The sequence below is a fragment of the Camelus ferus genome, chromosome 2 (genome assembly GCF_009834535.1).
Source record: "Camelus ferus isolate YT-003-E chromosome 2, BCGSAC_Cfer_1.0, whole genome shotgun sequence".
Lineage (NCBI taxonomy): Eukaryota > Metazoa > Chordata > Mammalia > Artiodactyla > Camelidae > Camelus > Camelus ferus.
In genome coordinates, this window is record NC_045697.1 from 106347180 (window position 1) to 106367157 (window position 19978).

The following is a 19978-nucleotide window of genomic DNA, read 5'->3' on the forward strand; positions in this document are numbered from 1 at the left end:
TTCCTCTTCTACAATAAGTTGAGACTTCCTCCCTCCCTCCCTCCCTCCCTCCCACCCTGTCTTCCTTCAGCTGCCTTCATACAGTGTCGGAAGGCAAGAACAAAGAACATGTTTTTCCTCCTCCTCCTCTGATACAGAGTGCTATGACCTGAACTGTGCCCATCCCTCCAAATACAAATGATGAAGCCCTGCCCACCAATGTGATGGTATTTAGAGATGGTGCCTTCTGGAGATAATTAAGTTTAGATGAGATCATGAGGGTGGAGACCTCATGATGGGATTAACATACTTACAGAAAGAGACCAGAGACCTCTCTCTCTCTTTGAATGTATGGTCTGAGAATAGGGCATGTGAGAAAACAGCTAGAAGGCTGCTGTCTATAAGCCAGAAAGAGACCTTCCCTCACATCCCACTCATGCTGGCACCCTGATTTTAGACTTCCAGCCTCCAGAACTGTGAGAAAATACGTCTGTTGTTTAAGTAACCCAGTCCATAGTAATTCATTATGACAACCCAAGCAGATCAATACATTGAATAAGCCCTGGTGGGGCAGGCAAATGAAGAAACTAGAGAGTCTACCACATGATACATGGGGAGAGTTTTCTTACAGTCACTGGGGAAAAACTGAAGTAGACATTTATGTCCAATTGATGAAAGGAAACTATTACATTAGACTTAACTAGCAAAAATGTTAAAATTTGTATAGCCACTAGGTTTTAAAAAAGAAGCAGAGGGAACAAAATTTGGAAGGAAATAAACCAAGCTGTTAATCACGGAGAGGATGGTGGCATTAATGGACAAGTTTTTTCTTTTCTCCATATGTTCTTTAATATGATATGTTCTTTAACATGATTATATATATTTAATATGTATTATATGCATATGAAAGAAATGAAAACTAAAACTGCTATTGATTTTAATACAGTATGAGTCTAGTGGTAAGGGTTTTATTTATTTTAAGCTATCTTCACAGGGAACAAAAACAATTTATTAAGTATTTTTTGAAATCCCATATGTCTACCACTTGAATGGCTATTTTTAAAGGAGGACTGATGTCCTCAAAAAACTCATCCATTTTATTGAAAGAAGATTACATCACACTAATTAGATAATAATACCATATATAACAGAATTTAGAAAATGCTCATTGTTTTGAGTAAATACTGAATCAATAACAAATATTAGAGTCCCAAATAAGGTGCTCAGTCAGAGCTGACCAAAATGAAGATCAGGAAAATATAGCAATTCATGGAGTAGAAAGCAATATGCTATAGAGAAAATTGATAAAGCTAAAAGCTGGTTTAAAAAAAAAAGAAAACAATAAAGTTGACTGGCTTTTAGCAAAACTGACCAAATAGAAAGAAGGAGAAAGGGAAGGAAAGAGAGAGAGAGAACCTAAATAATTAATATCAAATATTAAAAAGAAGACATCAGTACAAGTGTTACTATAGGCATCTTTATGGCAGTACTTTTGACAATCTAGATGTATCCCTATAAACATAACTTACTAAAACTGAAAGATGATAAAAATAGTTTCATCAGTCTTACTTTAAAGACATTTAATCTATGATTTTAAAATTCCATATAAAGAAATGTCCAGGCCAGGTGGCTTCGCTAGTGATTTACCACAACATTTTAGAAAAATATAGCACAATCTTACACAAATTCTTCCAGACAACACAAAAGAGGAAACAGTTTCCAACTTACTGTATAATGTCATCCATCACCTCAATACCAAATCCTGACAAGAGCATTATAAACAGGGAAAATCACAGACCATCCCTCATCAATATAAATGGGAAAACCCTCAACAGAATATTAATAAATTGAATCCATGTTAGGTTTATTTCATAGTTGAAGATTAGTATAACATCTGAAAATCAGTAAGTACAATTCACTACATTAAAAGAACAAATGAAAAAATAAACTCAAAATGGATCAAAGACTTAAACATAAGACAAGATATAATAAACCCCCTAGAAGAAAATATAGGCAAAACATTATCTAACATACATCTCAAAAATGTTCTCCTAGGGCAGTCTACCTAAGCAATAGAAATAAAAGCAATAATAAACAAATGGGACCTAATTAAACTTACAAGCTTCTGCACAGCAAAGGAAACCATAAGTAAAACAAAACGACAATCTATGGAATGGGAGAAAATTTTTGCAAATGATGAAACCGACAAAAGCTTGATCTCCAGAATATATAAGCAGCTCATATGACTTAAGAAGAAAAAAAACAAACAACCCAGTCCAAAAATGGGCAGAAGACCTAAACAAGCAATTCTCCAAGGAAGACATACAAATGATCAAAAGGCACATGAAAAAGTGCTCCATATCACTAATTATCAGAGAAATGCAAACCAAAACTACAATGAGGTATCACCTCACACCAGTCAGAATGCCCATCATTCAAAAGTCCACAAATACCAAATGCTGGAGAGGCTGTAGAGAAAGGGAACCCTCCTACACTGCTGGTGGGAATGCAGTTTGGATGCAGCCACTGTGGAAAACAGTATGGAGATTCCTCAAAAGACTAGGAATAAACTTACCATATGACCCAGGAATCCCTCTCCTGGGCATATATCCAGAAGGAACCCTACTTCAAAATGACACCTGCACCCCAATGTTCATCGCAGTACTATTTACAATACCAAGACATGGAAACAGCCTAAATGTCCATCAACAGCTGACTGGATAAAGAAGGTGTGGTATATTTATACAATGGAATACTATTCAGCCATTAAAACCGACAACATAATGCCATTTGCAGCAACACAGTTGTCCCTAGAGAATGTCATTCTGAGTGAAGTAAGCCAGAAAGAGAAAGAAAAATACCATATGAGATCGCTCATATGTGAAATCTTAGAAAAAAAAAAAAAAAGAACATAAACACAAAACAGAAACAGACTTATAGACATAGAATACAAACTTGTGGTTGCCTAGGGGGAGGGAGGTGGGAAGGGATAGGCTGGAAGTTCAAAATTTGTAGATACTGACAGGCATATGTAGAATAGGTAAACAAGATTATATTGTATAGCACAGGAAAATATATACAAGATCTTGTGGTAGCTCACAGAGAAGAAAAAATGTGACAATGAAAACATATATGTTCATGTATAACTGAAAAATTGTGCACTACACTGGAATTTGGCACAACATTGTAAAATGACTATGACTCAATAAAAAATGTTTAAAAAAAAAAAAACAAGCAAACAAGAAAAGGAACAAATGAGATTGCTTTGGGTAGTACAGCCATTTGATAATGTTGATTCTTCCAATCCAAGAGCACAAGATATCTTTCCATTTCTTTGTATCATCTTCAATTTCCTTCATCAATGTTTTACAGTTTTCACAGCATAGGTAACCTTGGTTAAGCTTATTCCTAGGTATTTTGTTGTTTTTGATGCAGTGGAAATGTTTATGCCAGTTATAAAATTCTGATTTCTGAAGTGGAAAAAAAAGTGAATGAAGGGCCACAAATGGCAAAATATCCTTCTTTCTTATGAGTGAGTTGTATTCCATTACATATATATGCTGTATCTTCTTTATCCATTCATCTATTATGTGCACTTAAGATGCTTCCATATCTTGGCACTTATAAATAATGTTGCTGTTAATAGTGGGGTATATGTATCTTTTAGAATTAATTCTTATTTTGTGGTTAGCTTTACTCCTTTGATAACTATGTAAGTTTAAAAAGCTAAAGCTCTATCTGTTCTTAGAAACAATGAACAGTACATATATGTAAATTTAAAAAATATGTGCAGTATATTGTGTATATGTATTTATGTGAATATATTGTATATGTGCAGTCAAACTGTAACAATTCTACCTAATAAAACTGAAAAATGAAAAAAAAAGAACAAATGCGAAAAATCATATAAACACCTTAAGATGTAAAAAGACAACCATTTAATAAAATTCAACACTGATTCATGATTAAAAAAACTTAGCAATCTAGGAACTTTTTAGTATAATGAGGAAATTTTATAACAAATACTAAAATATGTAACAATTTCTTCTGAGATAAGAAATGAGACAATAAAGCTCCCCAACACTTCTATTTTACATTGTGTTAGGTAGTGTTAACTTATACAATAAGGTAAGAAAAAAATAAATAAAAGATTTATAATCAGAAGGAAAAAACAAAAAATGTCATCACTCATGGAGAACAAGATCGTGTATGCAGAAGGTCTAAAATGATCAACAGATAAACCAGATAAACTACTAGAATTAGTAAGTTAATTTATAAAGGCCATAAAGATATAAGGTCCATGCAAAAAGTTCAACTGTATTTTTATATTCCAGAAAAGGGAGTGGGGGGGTGAAATAAAATTTTAAATACCATTTAAAATAGTATCAAAAACATTAAATGCATAGAAAGAAATCTTTTAAAAAATGCAGAAAACTAAAGTATTATTGAGACAACTCTAAAAAGGCCTAAATAAAAGGAAGGATATTTCATGTCCACCTATATTTCATTTTAAAAAATTTCTAAGTTTTTCTCAACTCTTAACCTACCAGGAGGTAGGTAAATCTAAGTAAATACTATCTTTATAAAATAATGATAATTATAGCATGGCTTGTGAGATTAAAGTTTAAAAAAAAGACAAAATTGAAATAATGGACAATGATAGTATGAAAGTCAAAACAGAGGAAGAGAAAACCTAAAGTTCTTCATAGTCTTTTATTTATCCCAGAGAGGGTAACATTTTTAATACAATTTACTGTATTTAAATCAATACTATTTGTTTACCAAAGACACTTTAAAGAAAGTGAAACGAGTAGCCACAACAGAAGTAACAAAGGATTAGTAGTGAAAATTTACTACAACTCTTCCAAATCTGGGGTGGAAGCAAAGGGATAGGATTTGTAAGAGGCACAGTAGAAGATGATAGTTGCTGTCAATATTACAGTCTTTTGTCTGGGGGATGATTTTCTTTGTGTTCATTATAACACAGAAAGGAAGAAAGGAAGAAAGGGAAGGGGGAAGGAAGGAAGGAAGGAAGGAAGGAAGGAGAGGAAGAGGAAGGAAGGAAGGAAGGGAAGGAAGGAAGGAAGGAAGGGAGGGAGGGAAAGAAAAAGAAAGAAAAAGAAAAGAAAAGGAAGGAAGAGGAAGGAAGGAAGGAAAGAAAGAAGAAAGAAAGAAAGAAGATTTTTTTAAGAAACGAAAGAAAGAAAGAAAGAAAGAAAGAAGAAAGAAAGGAAAGAAAGAAAGAAAGAAAAGGAGAAAGAAAAGAGAGAAAGAAAGAGAGAAAGAAGAGAGAAGAAAGGAAAAGAAAGAAAGAAAGAGGGAACAGAAAGATGGAAGAAAGAAAGAAGGAAGGAAAGGAAGAAAGGAAGGAAGAAAAGAAAAGGAAGAAAGAAAGAAAGGAAAGAAAGAAAGAAAGGAAGAAAGAAGAAGAAAGAAAGAAAGAAGAAAGAAAGAAAGAAAGAAAAGAAAAGGAAGAAAGAAAGAAAAAACAATTCAGGCAAAAATGAAGATAATGCATCATGAAACAAGGATTTCTATCAATCTAATTCTAGATACCTGAGGCTGGACAACAAATAATGCATATATTAAAAAATGCAGATAGACAGACAGACAGATAGCTAGGAAGGAAGGGGGAGAGAAGTGATGCTAGTTTTTTGTGGGTTTTTTTTTTTTTAAGCTAGGAACGTCTAGGCCACCAGGAATAAACAACCCTAAAAACAAACTGCTATAAAGAGTATTAAACCTCTTTGGGATCAGGCTTGCTTATATTTTCTGGTTTTATTATTTTTGTGCTTTCCTGGCAGATCAGCTGGGTTTTTTAAGTTACCTTTTTAATATTTAACTAGTATTTTTAGGTGTTTTGCACCCAGAAATCTTTCCTTACATAATTGTTCACCATATCCTCAGAAATACACACACAGAGCTATATTTTTTCCAGCTGTAATTTTTTATTCAAAATGAAGACAGTATATTTGAATTCCACTGATAAAAGTATTTATTCTAATAAACCAGATAACTTTCCTCATAGTATAGAAAAAAATAAATATGAAAATTGGTAGCACTCTTTCTGTAAATAAAATAGCAGTATCTTCATTCATCCAACAAAATACAATGAGCACGTCCAGGAATGATTCTGTGTCTAAGGGATTTAGTAATGAATTAATCACTATCTGCATTCATGAAGATTACATTCTAGCAGAAGGTGCAGACAAAACCAGAGAACTCAAATAGGCAATATGTCCTCAGGCCCTAAGTGTTAGAGATCAAAATAAAGCAGGATTGGTAAGTGGGACTGGGAGATATACTTGCTACTATAACAGGCTGGTCAGTGATGCCCTCACTGATTAGAAGGCATTCGGACAAAGCCTAGAACTGGTAAAGAAGTGATGCTGTGATGTCTAAGATAAAGAGCTTTCCTTACAGTGTACAGGGTTCCTGAGCTGGACATGCTAAGTTTGAAATGCCTATTAAAAACCCAGGCAGAAATGCTGATTAAGCATTTGAATGTTACCTGGAGTTGAGGAGAACAACCAGGCTGGACATAAATTTGGAGTCATCTGCATATAAATGGCAGTTAAAGCTATGGATTGGATAAAATTATCAAGAGAATTAGTATAGCTAGAGAAAAATTCAAAAATTGATCACCAGACCCATGAACACTAAGGACCCCCAGACTCCCAGTGGGAGTTTGAAAAAATGTTAAAGAGTTTAGAAGGTAGCCTGGTTGAGTTGTGGTACCCTTCAAAGTGAGATTTTGGAAATATTTCAAAGGTTCCTAGGCTATAACTATCAGAGTATATATATATATAAAGTATTACAGATGACAAAATCATTGGAGGAAAAGAGCTCAAGGAATCAAGAAGCCAGTGAGTTAGAGAGCTTATTTATCTGGATACCAAAATCAGAGTTATTACAAGACTAGTGCTAGAGAAAGTTACAAGAATCCAGGGGCTAAATTCTTTAAGATATGAAAGAATGGATACAAATCAACAGGTTACTGTAGGCAGGAGAGGTAATAAAGGATATCATTTGATAACATGAGAAGGGGGAGGGTATAGCTCAAGTAGCAGAGTGCATGCTTAGCATGCACAAAGTCCTGGGTTCAATCCCCAGCATCTCCTCTAAAAGTAAATAAATAAGTAAATAAACCTAATTACACCCCCCTCCCCAAAAAAAAACAATTAAATTCGATGACATGAGATTCAAAGCTTGGAATTTTAGGAAAGAGGAAGGTGAATGATCTGGAAATAGCCTGAGAAATAAGGAAGTCAACCCCCACCTCCACTCCCAGAGATACAAGGCAAGAGAAAGAGAAGACCATCACCACTTGAGAGAGGAGCAGAGGAAGAAATGTCCTCAGGGTTGGAGACAGAGCACAGATTTCAACTAGACGAAGAAAGTGAAGGTGACACTTAGATGACGTTAAGGATTCAGGGTTTTTGCTAGTTACTGGCTAGCAGTTCAAGGAGAACAGTAAATGGGTTTCAGGGGTGGGAAGGGTTAGGGACTAAAGTCAGAAAAAAAGGCAAACAGAATTATGCAGAAAGTGGGGTTTTGATGATAAGAGGTGACTGGGAAGTCCTAAGTGTCTTGTGGAGACTGATGTAGACAGAATTAAAGGACGTACTTAGTTTATTCATTCCAAGAGTCTCAAGTCTGTGAACTTGGCAAGTAGAGAAAGCTTTAAAATCACCAGTGAAAGGGGTGCTTGAAGAATATCAGTTTAAGAATGACTTTCCAAAGTTATTGAAATAGGAGGGTAAACAGGCAGATTCAAGGTGTAGAACAGGATGCTAACAATGACAATGGTAAAAATAGGTGAATCCAGGAAAGGCCACCATGATTGTGTTTGCACAATAACAATAAAACTCATTTCTGCTTGGTGCATTGATATGGTAAGTCAGTGTTATAATGAGATGTGTCTTGTGTTTCAAGTGACAAATCTTTTAGGACAGGGTCAAAGTTGGACAAAAACATCAGACTCTCAAGTATATTATGCTTTACTACCTATACCTAGGGAATTATAGCTAATAATTACAGTTCAATTTTAGTAAGCACTAGGATGTATGTTATACAATTTACAAGCATTATCTAAAAATTCTTGGATAAGTATTGTTATTATCCCCCATTTAACCAATGAGGAAACTGAGTCAAGAGTGATGAAGTAACTTGCATGAGGTCTCCCAGCTAGAAACTGACAGAGCCAGAATTCTAACCTCATTAGAGTAGGTATAATAACTGCAGTGTCTTCACTCTTAATCACTGTGCTATACTGCTTTTAAAGGCAAGGCTTCAAGCAGTATAAGATACATGCATTTATATATAATATTGTATATTATATTATTATTATATATTGTAATATATGTCAAATGGATAGAAATCATGACTCTTCTTAATTCTTATGTTCTAATTTCCTTTCCTTTTTCCTTTAATAATAATTTATTTACCCTAAAACAAAATCAGAAACTTTTAGAGCCCAGTAAATTACAATATACCCCAGAGAAAACCATAAGATCTATGTTCTCTCACAATTTAAGCAACATTCTGTTATTAAAGAGATCTCAGTGACTGTTTCAGATATTCAGTGAAGCTGTAACTTTAGAGTTACAACAATACGTGGAGAAAAATCTTTTTTGTGCAAATCTTTATAGACTATAGTCCTAAACTAAAAAATATGACAAGCTTAAAAAAATATTATTTTTCACCCAAGACACAAAGCAAGGACCACATCTAGGTTTTTCAAAGAGAAAATCAACATTTTTCACATTTTACTAATAGTTTACATAAAATAAGTTTCTGGACACAAGCCTTCAGATATTTTTGCCCTTATGAAAAAATATATTGCAATTATAAAAGAGCAGTTTAGCTTAAACTAAAAAAATAAAACCAAACCACAACAGAACAGTGATGGAATCTCCATTCTTATTTGATTAAATATACTTTCATTTTAAGGAAAAAAAGAATAGCTGCTCTAGAGCATTTGGAAATAATTATTTTTGTTGCAATTTTTTACACTTTTAGCATGTTCAGCCTTTCAACTCCCCATGTTTATGAATACTGAAAGACATATCATAAAATGAATAATCTGCCCAACAATTTGGTTTTAAAACATCTAAGGTAAACTGCATAAAATTTTACTTATTTTTGTGGTATCTGTGCAGTCTACATATAATCAGTATAAACAAGAACTGTAAAAGTGTACAGTGATATTTTTTACATGTTTGTATTCATTGCTGTTATTGTATTGGATTGTACTTTCCCAAATTCTTTTTTCTTTTAGCAGTTATCAAGTTTTAGCCTACTATGCAGAAGCAGACACACATATATATACAGAAATACATTCCATTTGAGTGGCTTCTCCTTTTAATTCATCTTCATTTATGCATTTCATTCATTTAACAATTTTTTATTAATGCCCAATACATGCCAGTAACTGTGATAAGTATAGGGATTCTTTAGCTTCCGTGAAGTTATGGTTCCTAGTAAGTATTCCAGATTTTTTTTGGCACAGATAGAACCTTTAGAAAATCTCAAAACACATCACATAGGTGATTGCTCATTCTGCCAGCCTTTCACTCACAATTTCACAATAATCTATAGCTAGTAATGGGGATTCTCTCGACAAACATTTTAGAAGAAAGGTCCTCCATCTTTTCTTTAGCACTAAACAAACAGCGGTCAAACCCCTGTAGAGTAGACTCTATGTATATAGGAAAAGAAGAGTTACATTTCTATTTTCAGACTAAAGCCTTGAGAATGACTGACCCCTTCAAAGGGCTGATATGTTCCTCCATAAGGGGAAGACACGTGATTTATCTCAGGTGGATGGCATTCAAAATAGAGGCTTTTATCAGCCCTTACGATGATCTTGAAACTCTAAATATCACACAATTAGCAGAATTTTCACTATGTGGCAGTTAAGGGCTGTAAATCTCAGCTTTCAGTGTTATCAGATTTCAAGATTGTTATCTATTAAAACTATTTCACCCACTGGACCCTATACCTTATGAGGAATTTTAGACAGCATTTACCTCTTCACATAAATATTTAATTCTAGACTCAGTTGAGGCCCATACATCATTCCACTACCCTGGGGTCTCAAATTATCTGATTAAGCATCAAAAGAATTTAAGGGATGGATCAATACAATAACCAAAAACTTTAAACAGACCTATTGCACATGTATGAGATTTTGACATTATATTCACAAATATTAATACCTTGAGTGAATACTGGTTAGATAAATATGTGTTTGATGACCCTCCAGTTGATGCTTGAATTCCTTCTATAATAATCCACACAAATAAAGGCTGGTAAAATTGTAGTTGGATACAGAAAATTTTTAAACAAGAGTGCTCTGAGAACCCAAGGAGGTGTTTATTCTGCAAATTTTCAAAAATTTATTTCAAAATCAACTGAAGCCTCACTCTACAAGTAGAGTTTTCTCTCAATGACAGCCTGAAGCTCAAGAACATGAGTAACAAGTTGAAAAGAAGGAAAACTACAAAAATAGTTTCTTTAAATCAATAGCCCCCTAGGTCTTCAAGTAGCTCACCAAGTTCCAGAGAGTTGCTCAATCTCACTTAAGGCATTTTAAAGGGTCATCTATATTTTCTTTTGAAGAATTACATATTTTTTAAAAAATAACTCAACTGTAGAGAAACTTTTAAAATTGTAAGAATTTATCCTTATAATTTCCTAAAACCATCAATATTTACACACATTAAAAAAATCCAATCTCTCAAGTTCAAATAAAGGAGCTGAAAATCAGTTAGTAGTAGTTGTTTCTGAAATCTCTAGCTTATGACACAGTATTTGAAATGAAATATAAAGGAAATGACTGTTCAATACTAGCTGTTTGACTTTGCATTTGAAATGAATACAAAACAATGAAAATCACGGTGTTGCTACCTACCACACTTGAGCAGTGAGACTCACCATTTTCTTTCAGAAGCCCCATGGGAGAGGTCATGGGTCTTAAGTGCAAACCATGGTTGACAATGGGGAAGGGACAAAATGAGTCCAACGTCCTGTTTCCAAAACACAAAGTCAGAGCTTTGAGTGACTTAATAGTACCTCTTTTGTAATCCAAACTTTCAAGACTAATGTTATAGGATTACACAATAATCATGGAGAGAAAACCACCTGTCTCCTCTCCACAGAGGCTACAACCATTGTATCTCAGTCCTTTCACTGCAGAGTAACAGGCACATGGTGGGCCCTTTATAAATACTTATTATTGAATGAAGACAAAAATAATACCAAATTTTGCTGGCCCTGAGCATGGATAACATAGGAACATTTGCTTTCTGAAAGAAAAACTCTAACAAAAATCAGAGAAATGAACACGCATCACATCTATTTCTGTTTTGCAAGAGCTTTTAAGTAATTTGTTTTCCTATCACAGCTTGGAAAGCTTTAATCAAGTCAGCTGAATCAAAAAACAAGTACCATGTAGAAACTTTAGCAAATGTAAGTAAGCAAAAGTAAGAAGGTAAAAATTACCCCTAATTCACTACCCTAGTATTTGAGTGATAATTGCACAGTCTTGATTCTTCCTATGAGCTGAGCACTATTCATTATGTGTCTTACCACATTTAACCCTCACAACAAGTGCCTGGGTATTTACCATTATTAAACCCATTTTATAAATGAAGAAACTAAGCGGTTTAGGGGTTAAGAGTATATAGTTCACATTACTCCAGCTAGAAATGGGTAGAGCCAGGATTTAAATCCAGGCAGGGGGACTTCAGGAACTAAGTAAGCCCCTTTTTACTACTTTATACTGACTCTCTTTGTCATGATTAACAGATGTAATATACTCCATACTTTCTCTATGTTTAGATGTGCATAAACATCCATGAACTTTTTAGCTTATTTCTTACACTTAATAATACATCATGAATACATTTCTGTGTAAATGGTACAAAGATGCACATTGTTATTTTGGCCTAGAAATGAAATTGCTAGTTCAAATGTTATAGAAATGTTATATAAATTTTTAGGATTTTAAAAAATTCTGCCCATCAAAAAACTAAAGTCTGTAAGAGAAATCTGACTCTCCTGTTTAGAGTTTTGTATTTAACATATAATAGGCACTCAATAAATAGTAAACAAATTAGTGACTTATAAGATCCATTAATCTAGCTGTCACTCATGTGGTCACACTTACACAGTTGGCCAAAGAACTGGCATATCCCTTATATGACAAAATCATACTGTCAAGAGAAAATATGAGAGGCTTGAGTATGCAGGCAGCTTTGCAAAATTCCACTTGAAATTTTAGAATTTTATTTACAGGCCACTAAGAATGGTGCCAAGATACACAGTTGTAGTTTGCTTTGCTTCCTTATAACTAGTTCCTGGTTAAATATTACTTAAATCCCCAATCCTTATTAATGAAAGATTCTAAAAGAAGTAGACCACAGTCCATCCACTTAAGCAAAATATTTTACAAACATTAAGGTGAAATGCCATGAGGGATTGTATCATTATTTTATAATATCCTCATTCTGTGATTAAATTGATTAGAATAACCTAAATACAAATTGTCACTAACACATAAGAAATGCCCACTGATCACAAAACTAGGGGAAGAAGTTCAGGCTCACTTGCCTAAATTACACAGTGCATATAGAAATACAGTTGTCATAGACCAAATATTATCAAGTAAAAAATTAGCTCTAATAAATAAGTGCATAAAAATTGGATTTCCTTGATGGAAAATTAACATTTAGAATGCACTCACATTAATCATTAATCATTATTGTCATAAAAAGAGCATTTAATATAATAATTAATCTCTGAAGTCAGAATTCGAAGGCATATTGAAGAACTTCACTTCCTTAAATTTGAAAATGCAAAAGTATTCAATTTTGTTTTCCTTCTGCAAGTCAAACAGAGAAATTTGGAAAAAGGAAGGAAGGAATCATACATTTATATTTTTAAGGTCCACCTAAAAATATTATGTCACCTTAAAACTTAGTGTTTTCCAAGGCATCTTTAGGAGAAATTTAAGTAGTTAATGTACAACTCCTTTCACAGAGGTCTGTTTGTCTTGAACAGAAACCTTTCCAGAGTCCCACAATAAGTTGGGCAATTCATGTTGTTTAGTCCTACAGCCTTCCCTTCACTGTTAACAATCCCCTACCCAATTTCCTGACTGATTCTGTTTTCCTTTCTGTCGCTTGTATCCTCATGGCTAAGTTTCCCTATCTTCATTATGGGGTGAACCAGACTTCAATAAAAATTTCAGTCTAATGACATTTTCTTTGTCTAGTTAAGCACAGGTTTTCTAAAACTCTAAGTCACCATGTCCAAAAACATATTTGTCTTTCCTTCTCCATTCCTATCACACTTCTAACAATAATGAAACGAAGCTAACTGCTAGGGTAGGTAACCAGTTAATGCCATAAGCTAGCTATAAATAAAAACAAGGCAGCCTTGGTGGCTTGAAGTTCAGGCTTTATGTGCTCCAGGCTGTCACTGGAATTACAAGTAGTTGCTCTTAATTTCAAAGGGTGTTGATCTTCCTCAATAAGCAGGACGTATTTTCATTAAAAATGGAATGTTAGGGTGTCAAGAGACCTTAATCTTTTATCAGTTGCAGAAGAAACAGTTCTTTGGGAAATACTCAACTCTCTTGAGAAAGACATACTGAAAGATACCTGGTCAGATTTCACGTTTTCTTTTTTTCTTCTTAAATTTTTTTATTGATATATAGTTGATTTACAATGCTATGTTAATGTCTGGTGTGTAGCATAGTTATTCAGTTATATATAGATACATATATATTCATTTTTATATTCTTTTTCAAAATAGGCTATTAAAGATATTGAAAATAGTTCCCTGTGCCATACAATAGGACCTTGTTGGTTATCTATTTTATATAATAGTAGTTAATATCTGAAAATGTCAAACTCTCAATTTATCCCTCCATCACCCTCCTTTTCTCCCTGGTAACCATAAGTTTGTTTTCTATGCCTGGGAGTCTGTTTCTGTTTTATAAATAAGTTCACTTGTGTCATTTTTTCAGATTCCACATACAAGTGATATCATATGATATTTTTCTTTCTCTTTCTGGCTTACTTCACTTAGTATGACGTTCTCCAGATCCATTCATGTTGCTGCAAATGGCATTATTTTATTTGTTTTTATGGCTAAGTAACATTCCATTGTATATATACACACTACATCTTCTTTATCCAATTATCTGTTGATGGATATTTAGGTTACTTCCATGTCTTGGCTATTGTAAACAGTGCTTTCATGAACATTTGGGTGCATGTATCTTTTCGAATTAGAGTTTCCTACGAATATATGCCCAGGAATGGGATTGCTGGATCATAGGGTATGTCTATTTTTAGTTTTTTAAGGAATCTCCATACTGTTTTCCATAATGGCTGCATCAAACTACATTCCCACCAACAGTTAGAGGGGGTTCTCTTTTCTCCAAACCTCTCCAGAATTTGTTTGTGGACTTTTTAATGATGGTCATTCTGACTCGCATGAGGTTACACCTCATTGTAGCTTTGATTTGCATTTCTCTGATAATTAGTGATATTGAGCCTTTTTCATGCACCTAGTAGCCATTTGTATATCTTCACTGGATAAATGTTTCTTAAGGTCTTCTGCCCATTTTTTGACTGGGTTTTTTTTCTTTTGTTATTGAGTTGTATGAGCTGTTTGTATATTCTGGAAATTAAGCCCTCATCACTTGCAAATATTTTCTCTCATTCCATAAGTTGTCTTTTCATTTTGTTTATAGTTTCCTTTGTTGTGCAAAAGCTTATAAGTTTAATTGGGTCCCACTTGTTTATTTTTGCTTTTATTTCTATTGCCTTGGTAGACTGCCCTAGGAGAACATTGCTAAGATTTATATCAGAAAATGTTTTACCTATGTTTTCTTTTAGGAGGTTTATATAAGTGTCTTGTCTCACATTTAAGTCTTTAAGCCATTTTGAGTTTATTTTTGTGTATGGTGAGGGAGTGTTCTAACTGTCTGGCTGGCTGTCCAGCTTTCCCAACACCACTCACAAAGAGACTGTCTTTTCTTCATTGTATATTCCTGTCTCCTTTGTCAAAGATTAATTGACTGTAGGTGTCTGGGTTTATTTCTAGGCTCTCTATTCTGTTCCATTGATTCATAAATGTCTGGTTTTGTGCCAATATCACACTGTTTTGATTACTATAGATCTGGAGGATTGTCTGAAGTCTGGGAGGGTTATTCCTCCATCTTTGTTCTTTTCCTTCAGTATTGCTTTGGCAATTCTGGGTTTTTTGTGATTCTATATAAATTTTATAATTATTTATTCTAGTTCTGTGAAAAATGTCCTGGGTAATTTGACAGGGATTGCATTAAATCTGTAGATTGCTTTGGGTAGTATGGCCATTTTAACAATATTAATTCTTCCAATCCAAGAGTATGGGATATCTTTCCATTTCCTTAAATCATCTTTAATTTCCTTAATCAACATTTTATAGCTCTCTGCATATAAGTCTTTCACTTCCTTGGTCAGCTTTATTCCTAAGTATTTTTTGACGTGATTTTAAAAGGGATTTTATTTTTTTAATTTCCTTTTCTGATTATTTCATTGTTATTGTAAAGAAATGCAACAGATTTCTGTGTGTTAATCTTGTATCCTGCCACCTTACTGAATTCATTTATCAGCTCTGGTAGTTTCTACGTGGAGTTTTTAGGATTTTCTATATATAGTATATGTTATCTGCATATAGTGACAATTTTACCTCTTCTCTTCCAATTTAGATCCCTTTTATTTCTTTTTCTTTTCTGATTTGCTATGGATGGGACTTCCAATACTACACTGAATAGAAGTGGTGAGAGTGGCATGCTTGTCTTGATCCAGATTTTAACGGGAAGGCTTTCGACTTTTCACCACTGAGTATTATGTTGGCTGTGGGTCTGCCATAAATAGCTTTTATTATGTTGAGGTATATCCCCTCTATACCCATTTTGGTCAGAATTTTTATCATGAATGGATGTTGAGTTTTATCAAATGCTTTTTCTGCATCTATTGAGATGATCATGTGATTTTGTTGATGTGGTGTATCATGTTGACTGATCTGCATATGTTGAACCATTCTTGTGTCCCTGGGATGAATCCAACTTGATCGTAGTGTATGATCTTTTTTATGTGTTGCTGGATTCAATTTGCTAACATTTTGTTGAGAACTTCTGCATCTATGTTCATCAAAGATATTGGCCTGTGATTTTCTTTTTGGGTAGTGTCTTTGTCTGGTTTTGCTATCAGGGTAATGGTGGCTTCGTACAATGAGTTTGGGAGTCTTCTCTCCTCTTCAATCTTTTGAAAGCGTTTGAGGACTGGTTTAAGTTCTTTGTATGTTTGGTAGAACTCCCCAATGAAGCCATCTGATCTTGGACTTTTGTTTGCAAGGAGGTTTTTAAATTACTGATTCTATTCCACTTCTAGTGATCAGTCTGTTCAAATTATCTATTTCTTCTTGATTCACTTTTGGTGGGCTGTATGTTTCTAGAAACTTGTCCATTTCTTCTAGGTTGATCAATTTGTAGGCATATAATTGGTCATAGCATTCTCATGGTTTTTTGTATTTCTGTGGTGTTTGGTTGTAATTTCTCCATTTTCATTTCTTATTTTGTTTATTTATGTCCTGTCTCTTTTCTTTTTGGTGAGTCTGGCCAGAGGTTTGTCAATTTTGTTTACTCTTTCAAAAAATCTGCTCTTGGTTTGATTGATTTTTTCATTTTTTTTTCAATCTCTATTTTATTTATTTCCTCCATGATCTTTATTATTTCTTTACTTCTGCCTACTTCAAGTTTTGTTTGTTCTTTTCCTAATTCTTTTAAGTGGTAGGTTAGGTTGTTTTTTTCAGGTTGTTCCTGTTTTTTGAGAAAGGCCTGTTTCACTATGAACTTCCCTCTTAGTACTGCTTTTGCTGCATCCCATAGATTTTGTGTGGTTGTGTTTTCATTGTCATTTATCTCAAGTTATTATTTAATTTCTTCTTTGATTTCATCATTGATCCTTTTTTTTTTGGTAGCATGTTGTTTAGTCTCCATGCAGCTGTTTTTTTTTTTCTCCTCATTTCTCTTTCTGTTGTTGATTTCTAGTTTCATAGCATTGTAGTCAGAATAGATGCTTAAAATAATTTCTATCCTCTTAAATTTGTTGAGGCTTCTTTTGTGTCCAAGTATGTGGTCCATCCTAGAGAATGTCCCATGTGTACTTGAAAAGAATGTATATTCGGCTTTTTTTTGGATATAATATCCTGAAAATATAAATTAAGCCTAATTGTCCTATTGTGTCATTTAGTATCTCCACTGCCTTATTGATTTTCTGTCTAGACTATTGTCCAGATGTTAGTAGGATGTTAAAGTCTCCTACTATTATTGTATTCCCATCAATTTCTCCCTTTATGTCTGTTAAGTATTTGTTTTACATAATTAGGTGCTCCTACATTGGGTGCATATGAGTGCTTCAATTGTCCCAATTTAGAGACCTAAGACTAAATTATTCTTCTTCCTTGGATTACCACCCCACCGAAATATACCAAAAATGATAGTTTTTCAAATTAGTTCAGTAAACTATCTAGTACCTGTAAAATTCTAAACTAAATTTACCTAAAATTCTAAACTGTTCCTAAAATGCTAAACTGTTCAGTTAAATTACTGTATTAACTATTCTTTTTAACAGCTAACACTCTGCTAGACTAACCTGGGTCTTTGGTAAACTTAATAAAGGCAAAAAGAATATTTCTTTAAACTGGTAAATTTCCAATAAATCATTTCTTTTCCCTCACAATTAAATGACCCAGATTTCTGACCATGTTAAATAATGAATTAATGTAAAACAAGTCACTGAAAAATACATTTTAACAGAGCAGTATTCACATTCTAGAAGTATTAATATCCCTAGACAATAAAAGGCTTCTAGAGATTCTATCTGTAGCTTTCAGGGCAACAGTAACATAGTCAATTGTAAAGTTACCTCAAATATGATGTTGCTATTTAGTGCAATAATTCAGAAAAGTAACTGACCCATCTCCAGACACCTTTGGAAAGCAGAAGCAATGCTCAAAATTCCTGCCTTCAAACTCTGCTCTGTAGGATCAGCTTTACCTTCTGCTAGAAAAGACTAACTATAAATTATTACATTAAAAAAGAAAAATTATAACTCTACTCTGTTCCATAATTGCTGCAGATGAGCTATTAAAATTCTAAACTTATGTAATATTATCATAAAATATGGCATTTTTCTCAAGAAAGCCACAAATTGGATTTGAGCTTATGCACTGTAAAACCCAGATGGTTTGCTTAACTACTCAGACATCCTCAAGTTCAAAAGTTAATTGAACTGAAAACTAAAATTCTGATAATTGATATGCTTTGAGGTACTTAAGCAGAAGGCTAAAGTAGCCTCATACATGGGTTGTTAACAGAATTGAGAAACCATAACAATTGGTCAGGAAATACTGGCAAAGTATAAGAAAAGTTTATATTTTCTATAGGTTAGCTGATTACATGTTACCTGGGCTTTCCATGGTGCTGCTGCTTTTCTTTCTCCATTTTTTTACTTACTGATTCAATATTAGTCACTATTTTACCCAGTTTAACTTGCTCTGGAATTTGAAGAAAAAAAAAAAGCTTTAATTGTATACTATTTGTTTTCAAGTTCTTAGTGCATTTTTTGAATTAAATTGCAAATCACAGATTTTTTAATAACAAGAGGTACAACATTGTTCAAAAAAATTACTAACACACAGATACTCCAGAAACACATCTGAGTGCTTTTTTCCAACCCATGCTCCTCAGATGTTTTGCAATTACTAAAATTTAGGAGTAGAAGTATAGAGTAAATGAATATCATATATCAGAAAGGAGACAGCTTCCAGAGAAATGTCTGCAAGAGTATATAGCACATACTAGTGAATGCAAGCACCCTCGTTTATACATATCAGCATTATTATCATCTTTATCTTCGTAAGACTTAGTTTTTATAGGAGAGCTTGCTATTTTAAAATAATGTAGAAATCATTAGTTAATATAAATAGGGGCACTGAGCTCTCCAGAAGTCTCCTCCATTTGATAGAAAGACTAACTCCAGAAAAGGCAAAGCTTTGTTTTTAAAAAAAATTGAGTTTGAGTCTAAAACAAACTTAGATAAATATTTTTTAAGTATCTGTTACTTTCTATTTTGTACAGATAATGGGGCCAACACATAGTTTGAAACACTGCAATAATATATTGTCATATATCTATTAAGGACCTGCTAGCTACCAGCTCAAGTATAATAAAAAGATAGTAAAGATACAGAGAACATATGAGATAAAACACTCTGTTTCAGAAATATTTACAAACTTGTTGGTGTGTCAGTGCTAACAAAAGAGCACAGTCGACAGAATTATGTAATTTAGACTTAAAATGAATAACAAAGAATATAAAAAATTTGTAGACATGGAAAGCAGAATGCTTTACTGACTTTTTTTTATTGAAGTATAGTCAGTTTACAATGTTGTGTCAATTTCTGGTGTACAGCATAATGTTTCAGTCATACATGTACATTCATAAATTTTCATATTCTTTTTCATTATAGATTACTACAAGATATTGAATGTAGTTCCCTGTGCTATACAGTAGAAACCTGTTGTTTATTTTGTTTTTTTAATGGGAGAGGTAATTAGATTTCTTTCTTTGTTTATTTAATGGAAGTACTGGGAATTGAACCCAAGACCTCATGCATGCTAGGCATGCACTCTACCACTAAGCTATGCCTTCACCCCTATCTATTTATGTATAGTTATATAGTAGTTAGTATCTGCAAATCTGCAATTTATCCCTTCCTACCACCTTTCTCCTCTGGTAACCATAAATTTGTTTTCTGTCTGGGAATCTGTTTCTGTTTTATAAATAAGTTCATTTGTGTCATTTTTTTAGATTCCACATATAAGTGATATATGTTATTTTTCTTTCACTTTCTGGCTTACTTCACTTAGTATAATC

General features: G+C 33.5%; 1 protein-coding gene across 3 annotated transcripts in view; it reads right to left on the reverse strand.

Annotated features, from left to right (window-relative positions):
• Positions 1–19978, reverse strand: part of IQCM (IQ motif containing M) — a 228162-nt gene that overhangs the window by 155340 nt on the left and 52844 nt on the right. For 2 of the 3 annotated variants that reach the window (XM_032464779.1, XM_032464778.1), the window contains 2 exons: positions 18507–18597; positions 10918–11009 (listed from right to left, as the gene is read on the reverse strand). In XM_032464779.1, the coding sequence (XP_032320670.1) occupies positions 10918–11009; positions 18507–18597 (183 nt within the window). Of the gene's footprint in view, positions 1–10917; positions 11010–18506; positions 18598–19978 lie in introns of those variants that run through there. The other variant, XM_032464780.1, reaches the window with a different exon arrangement.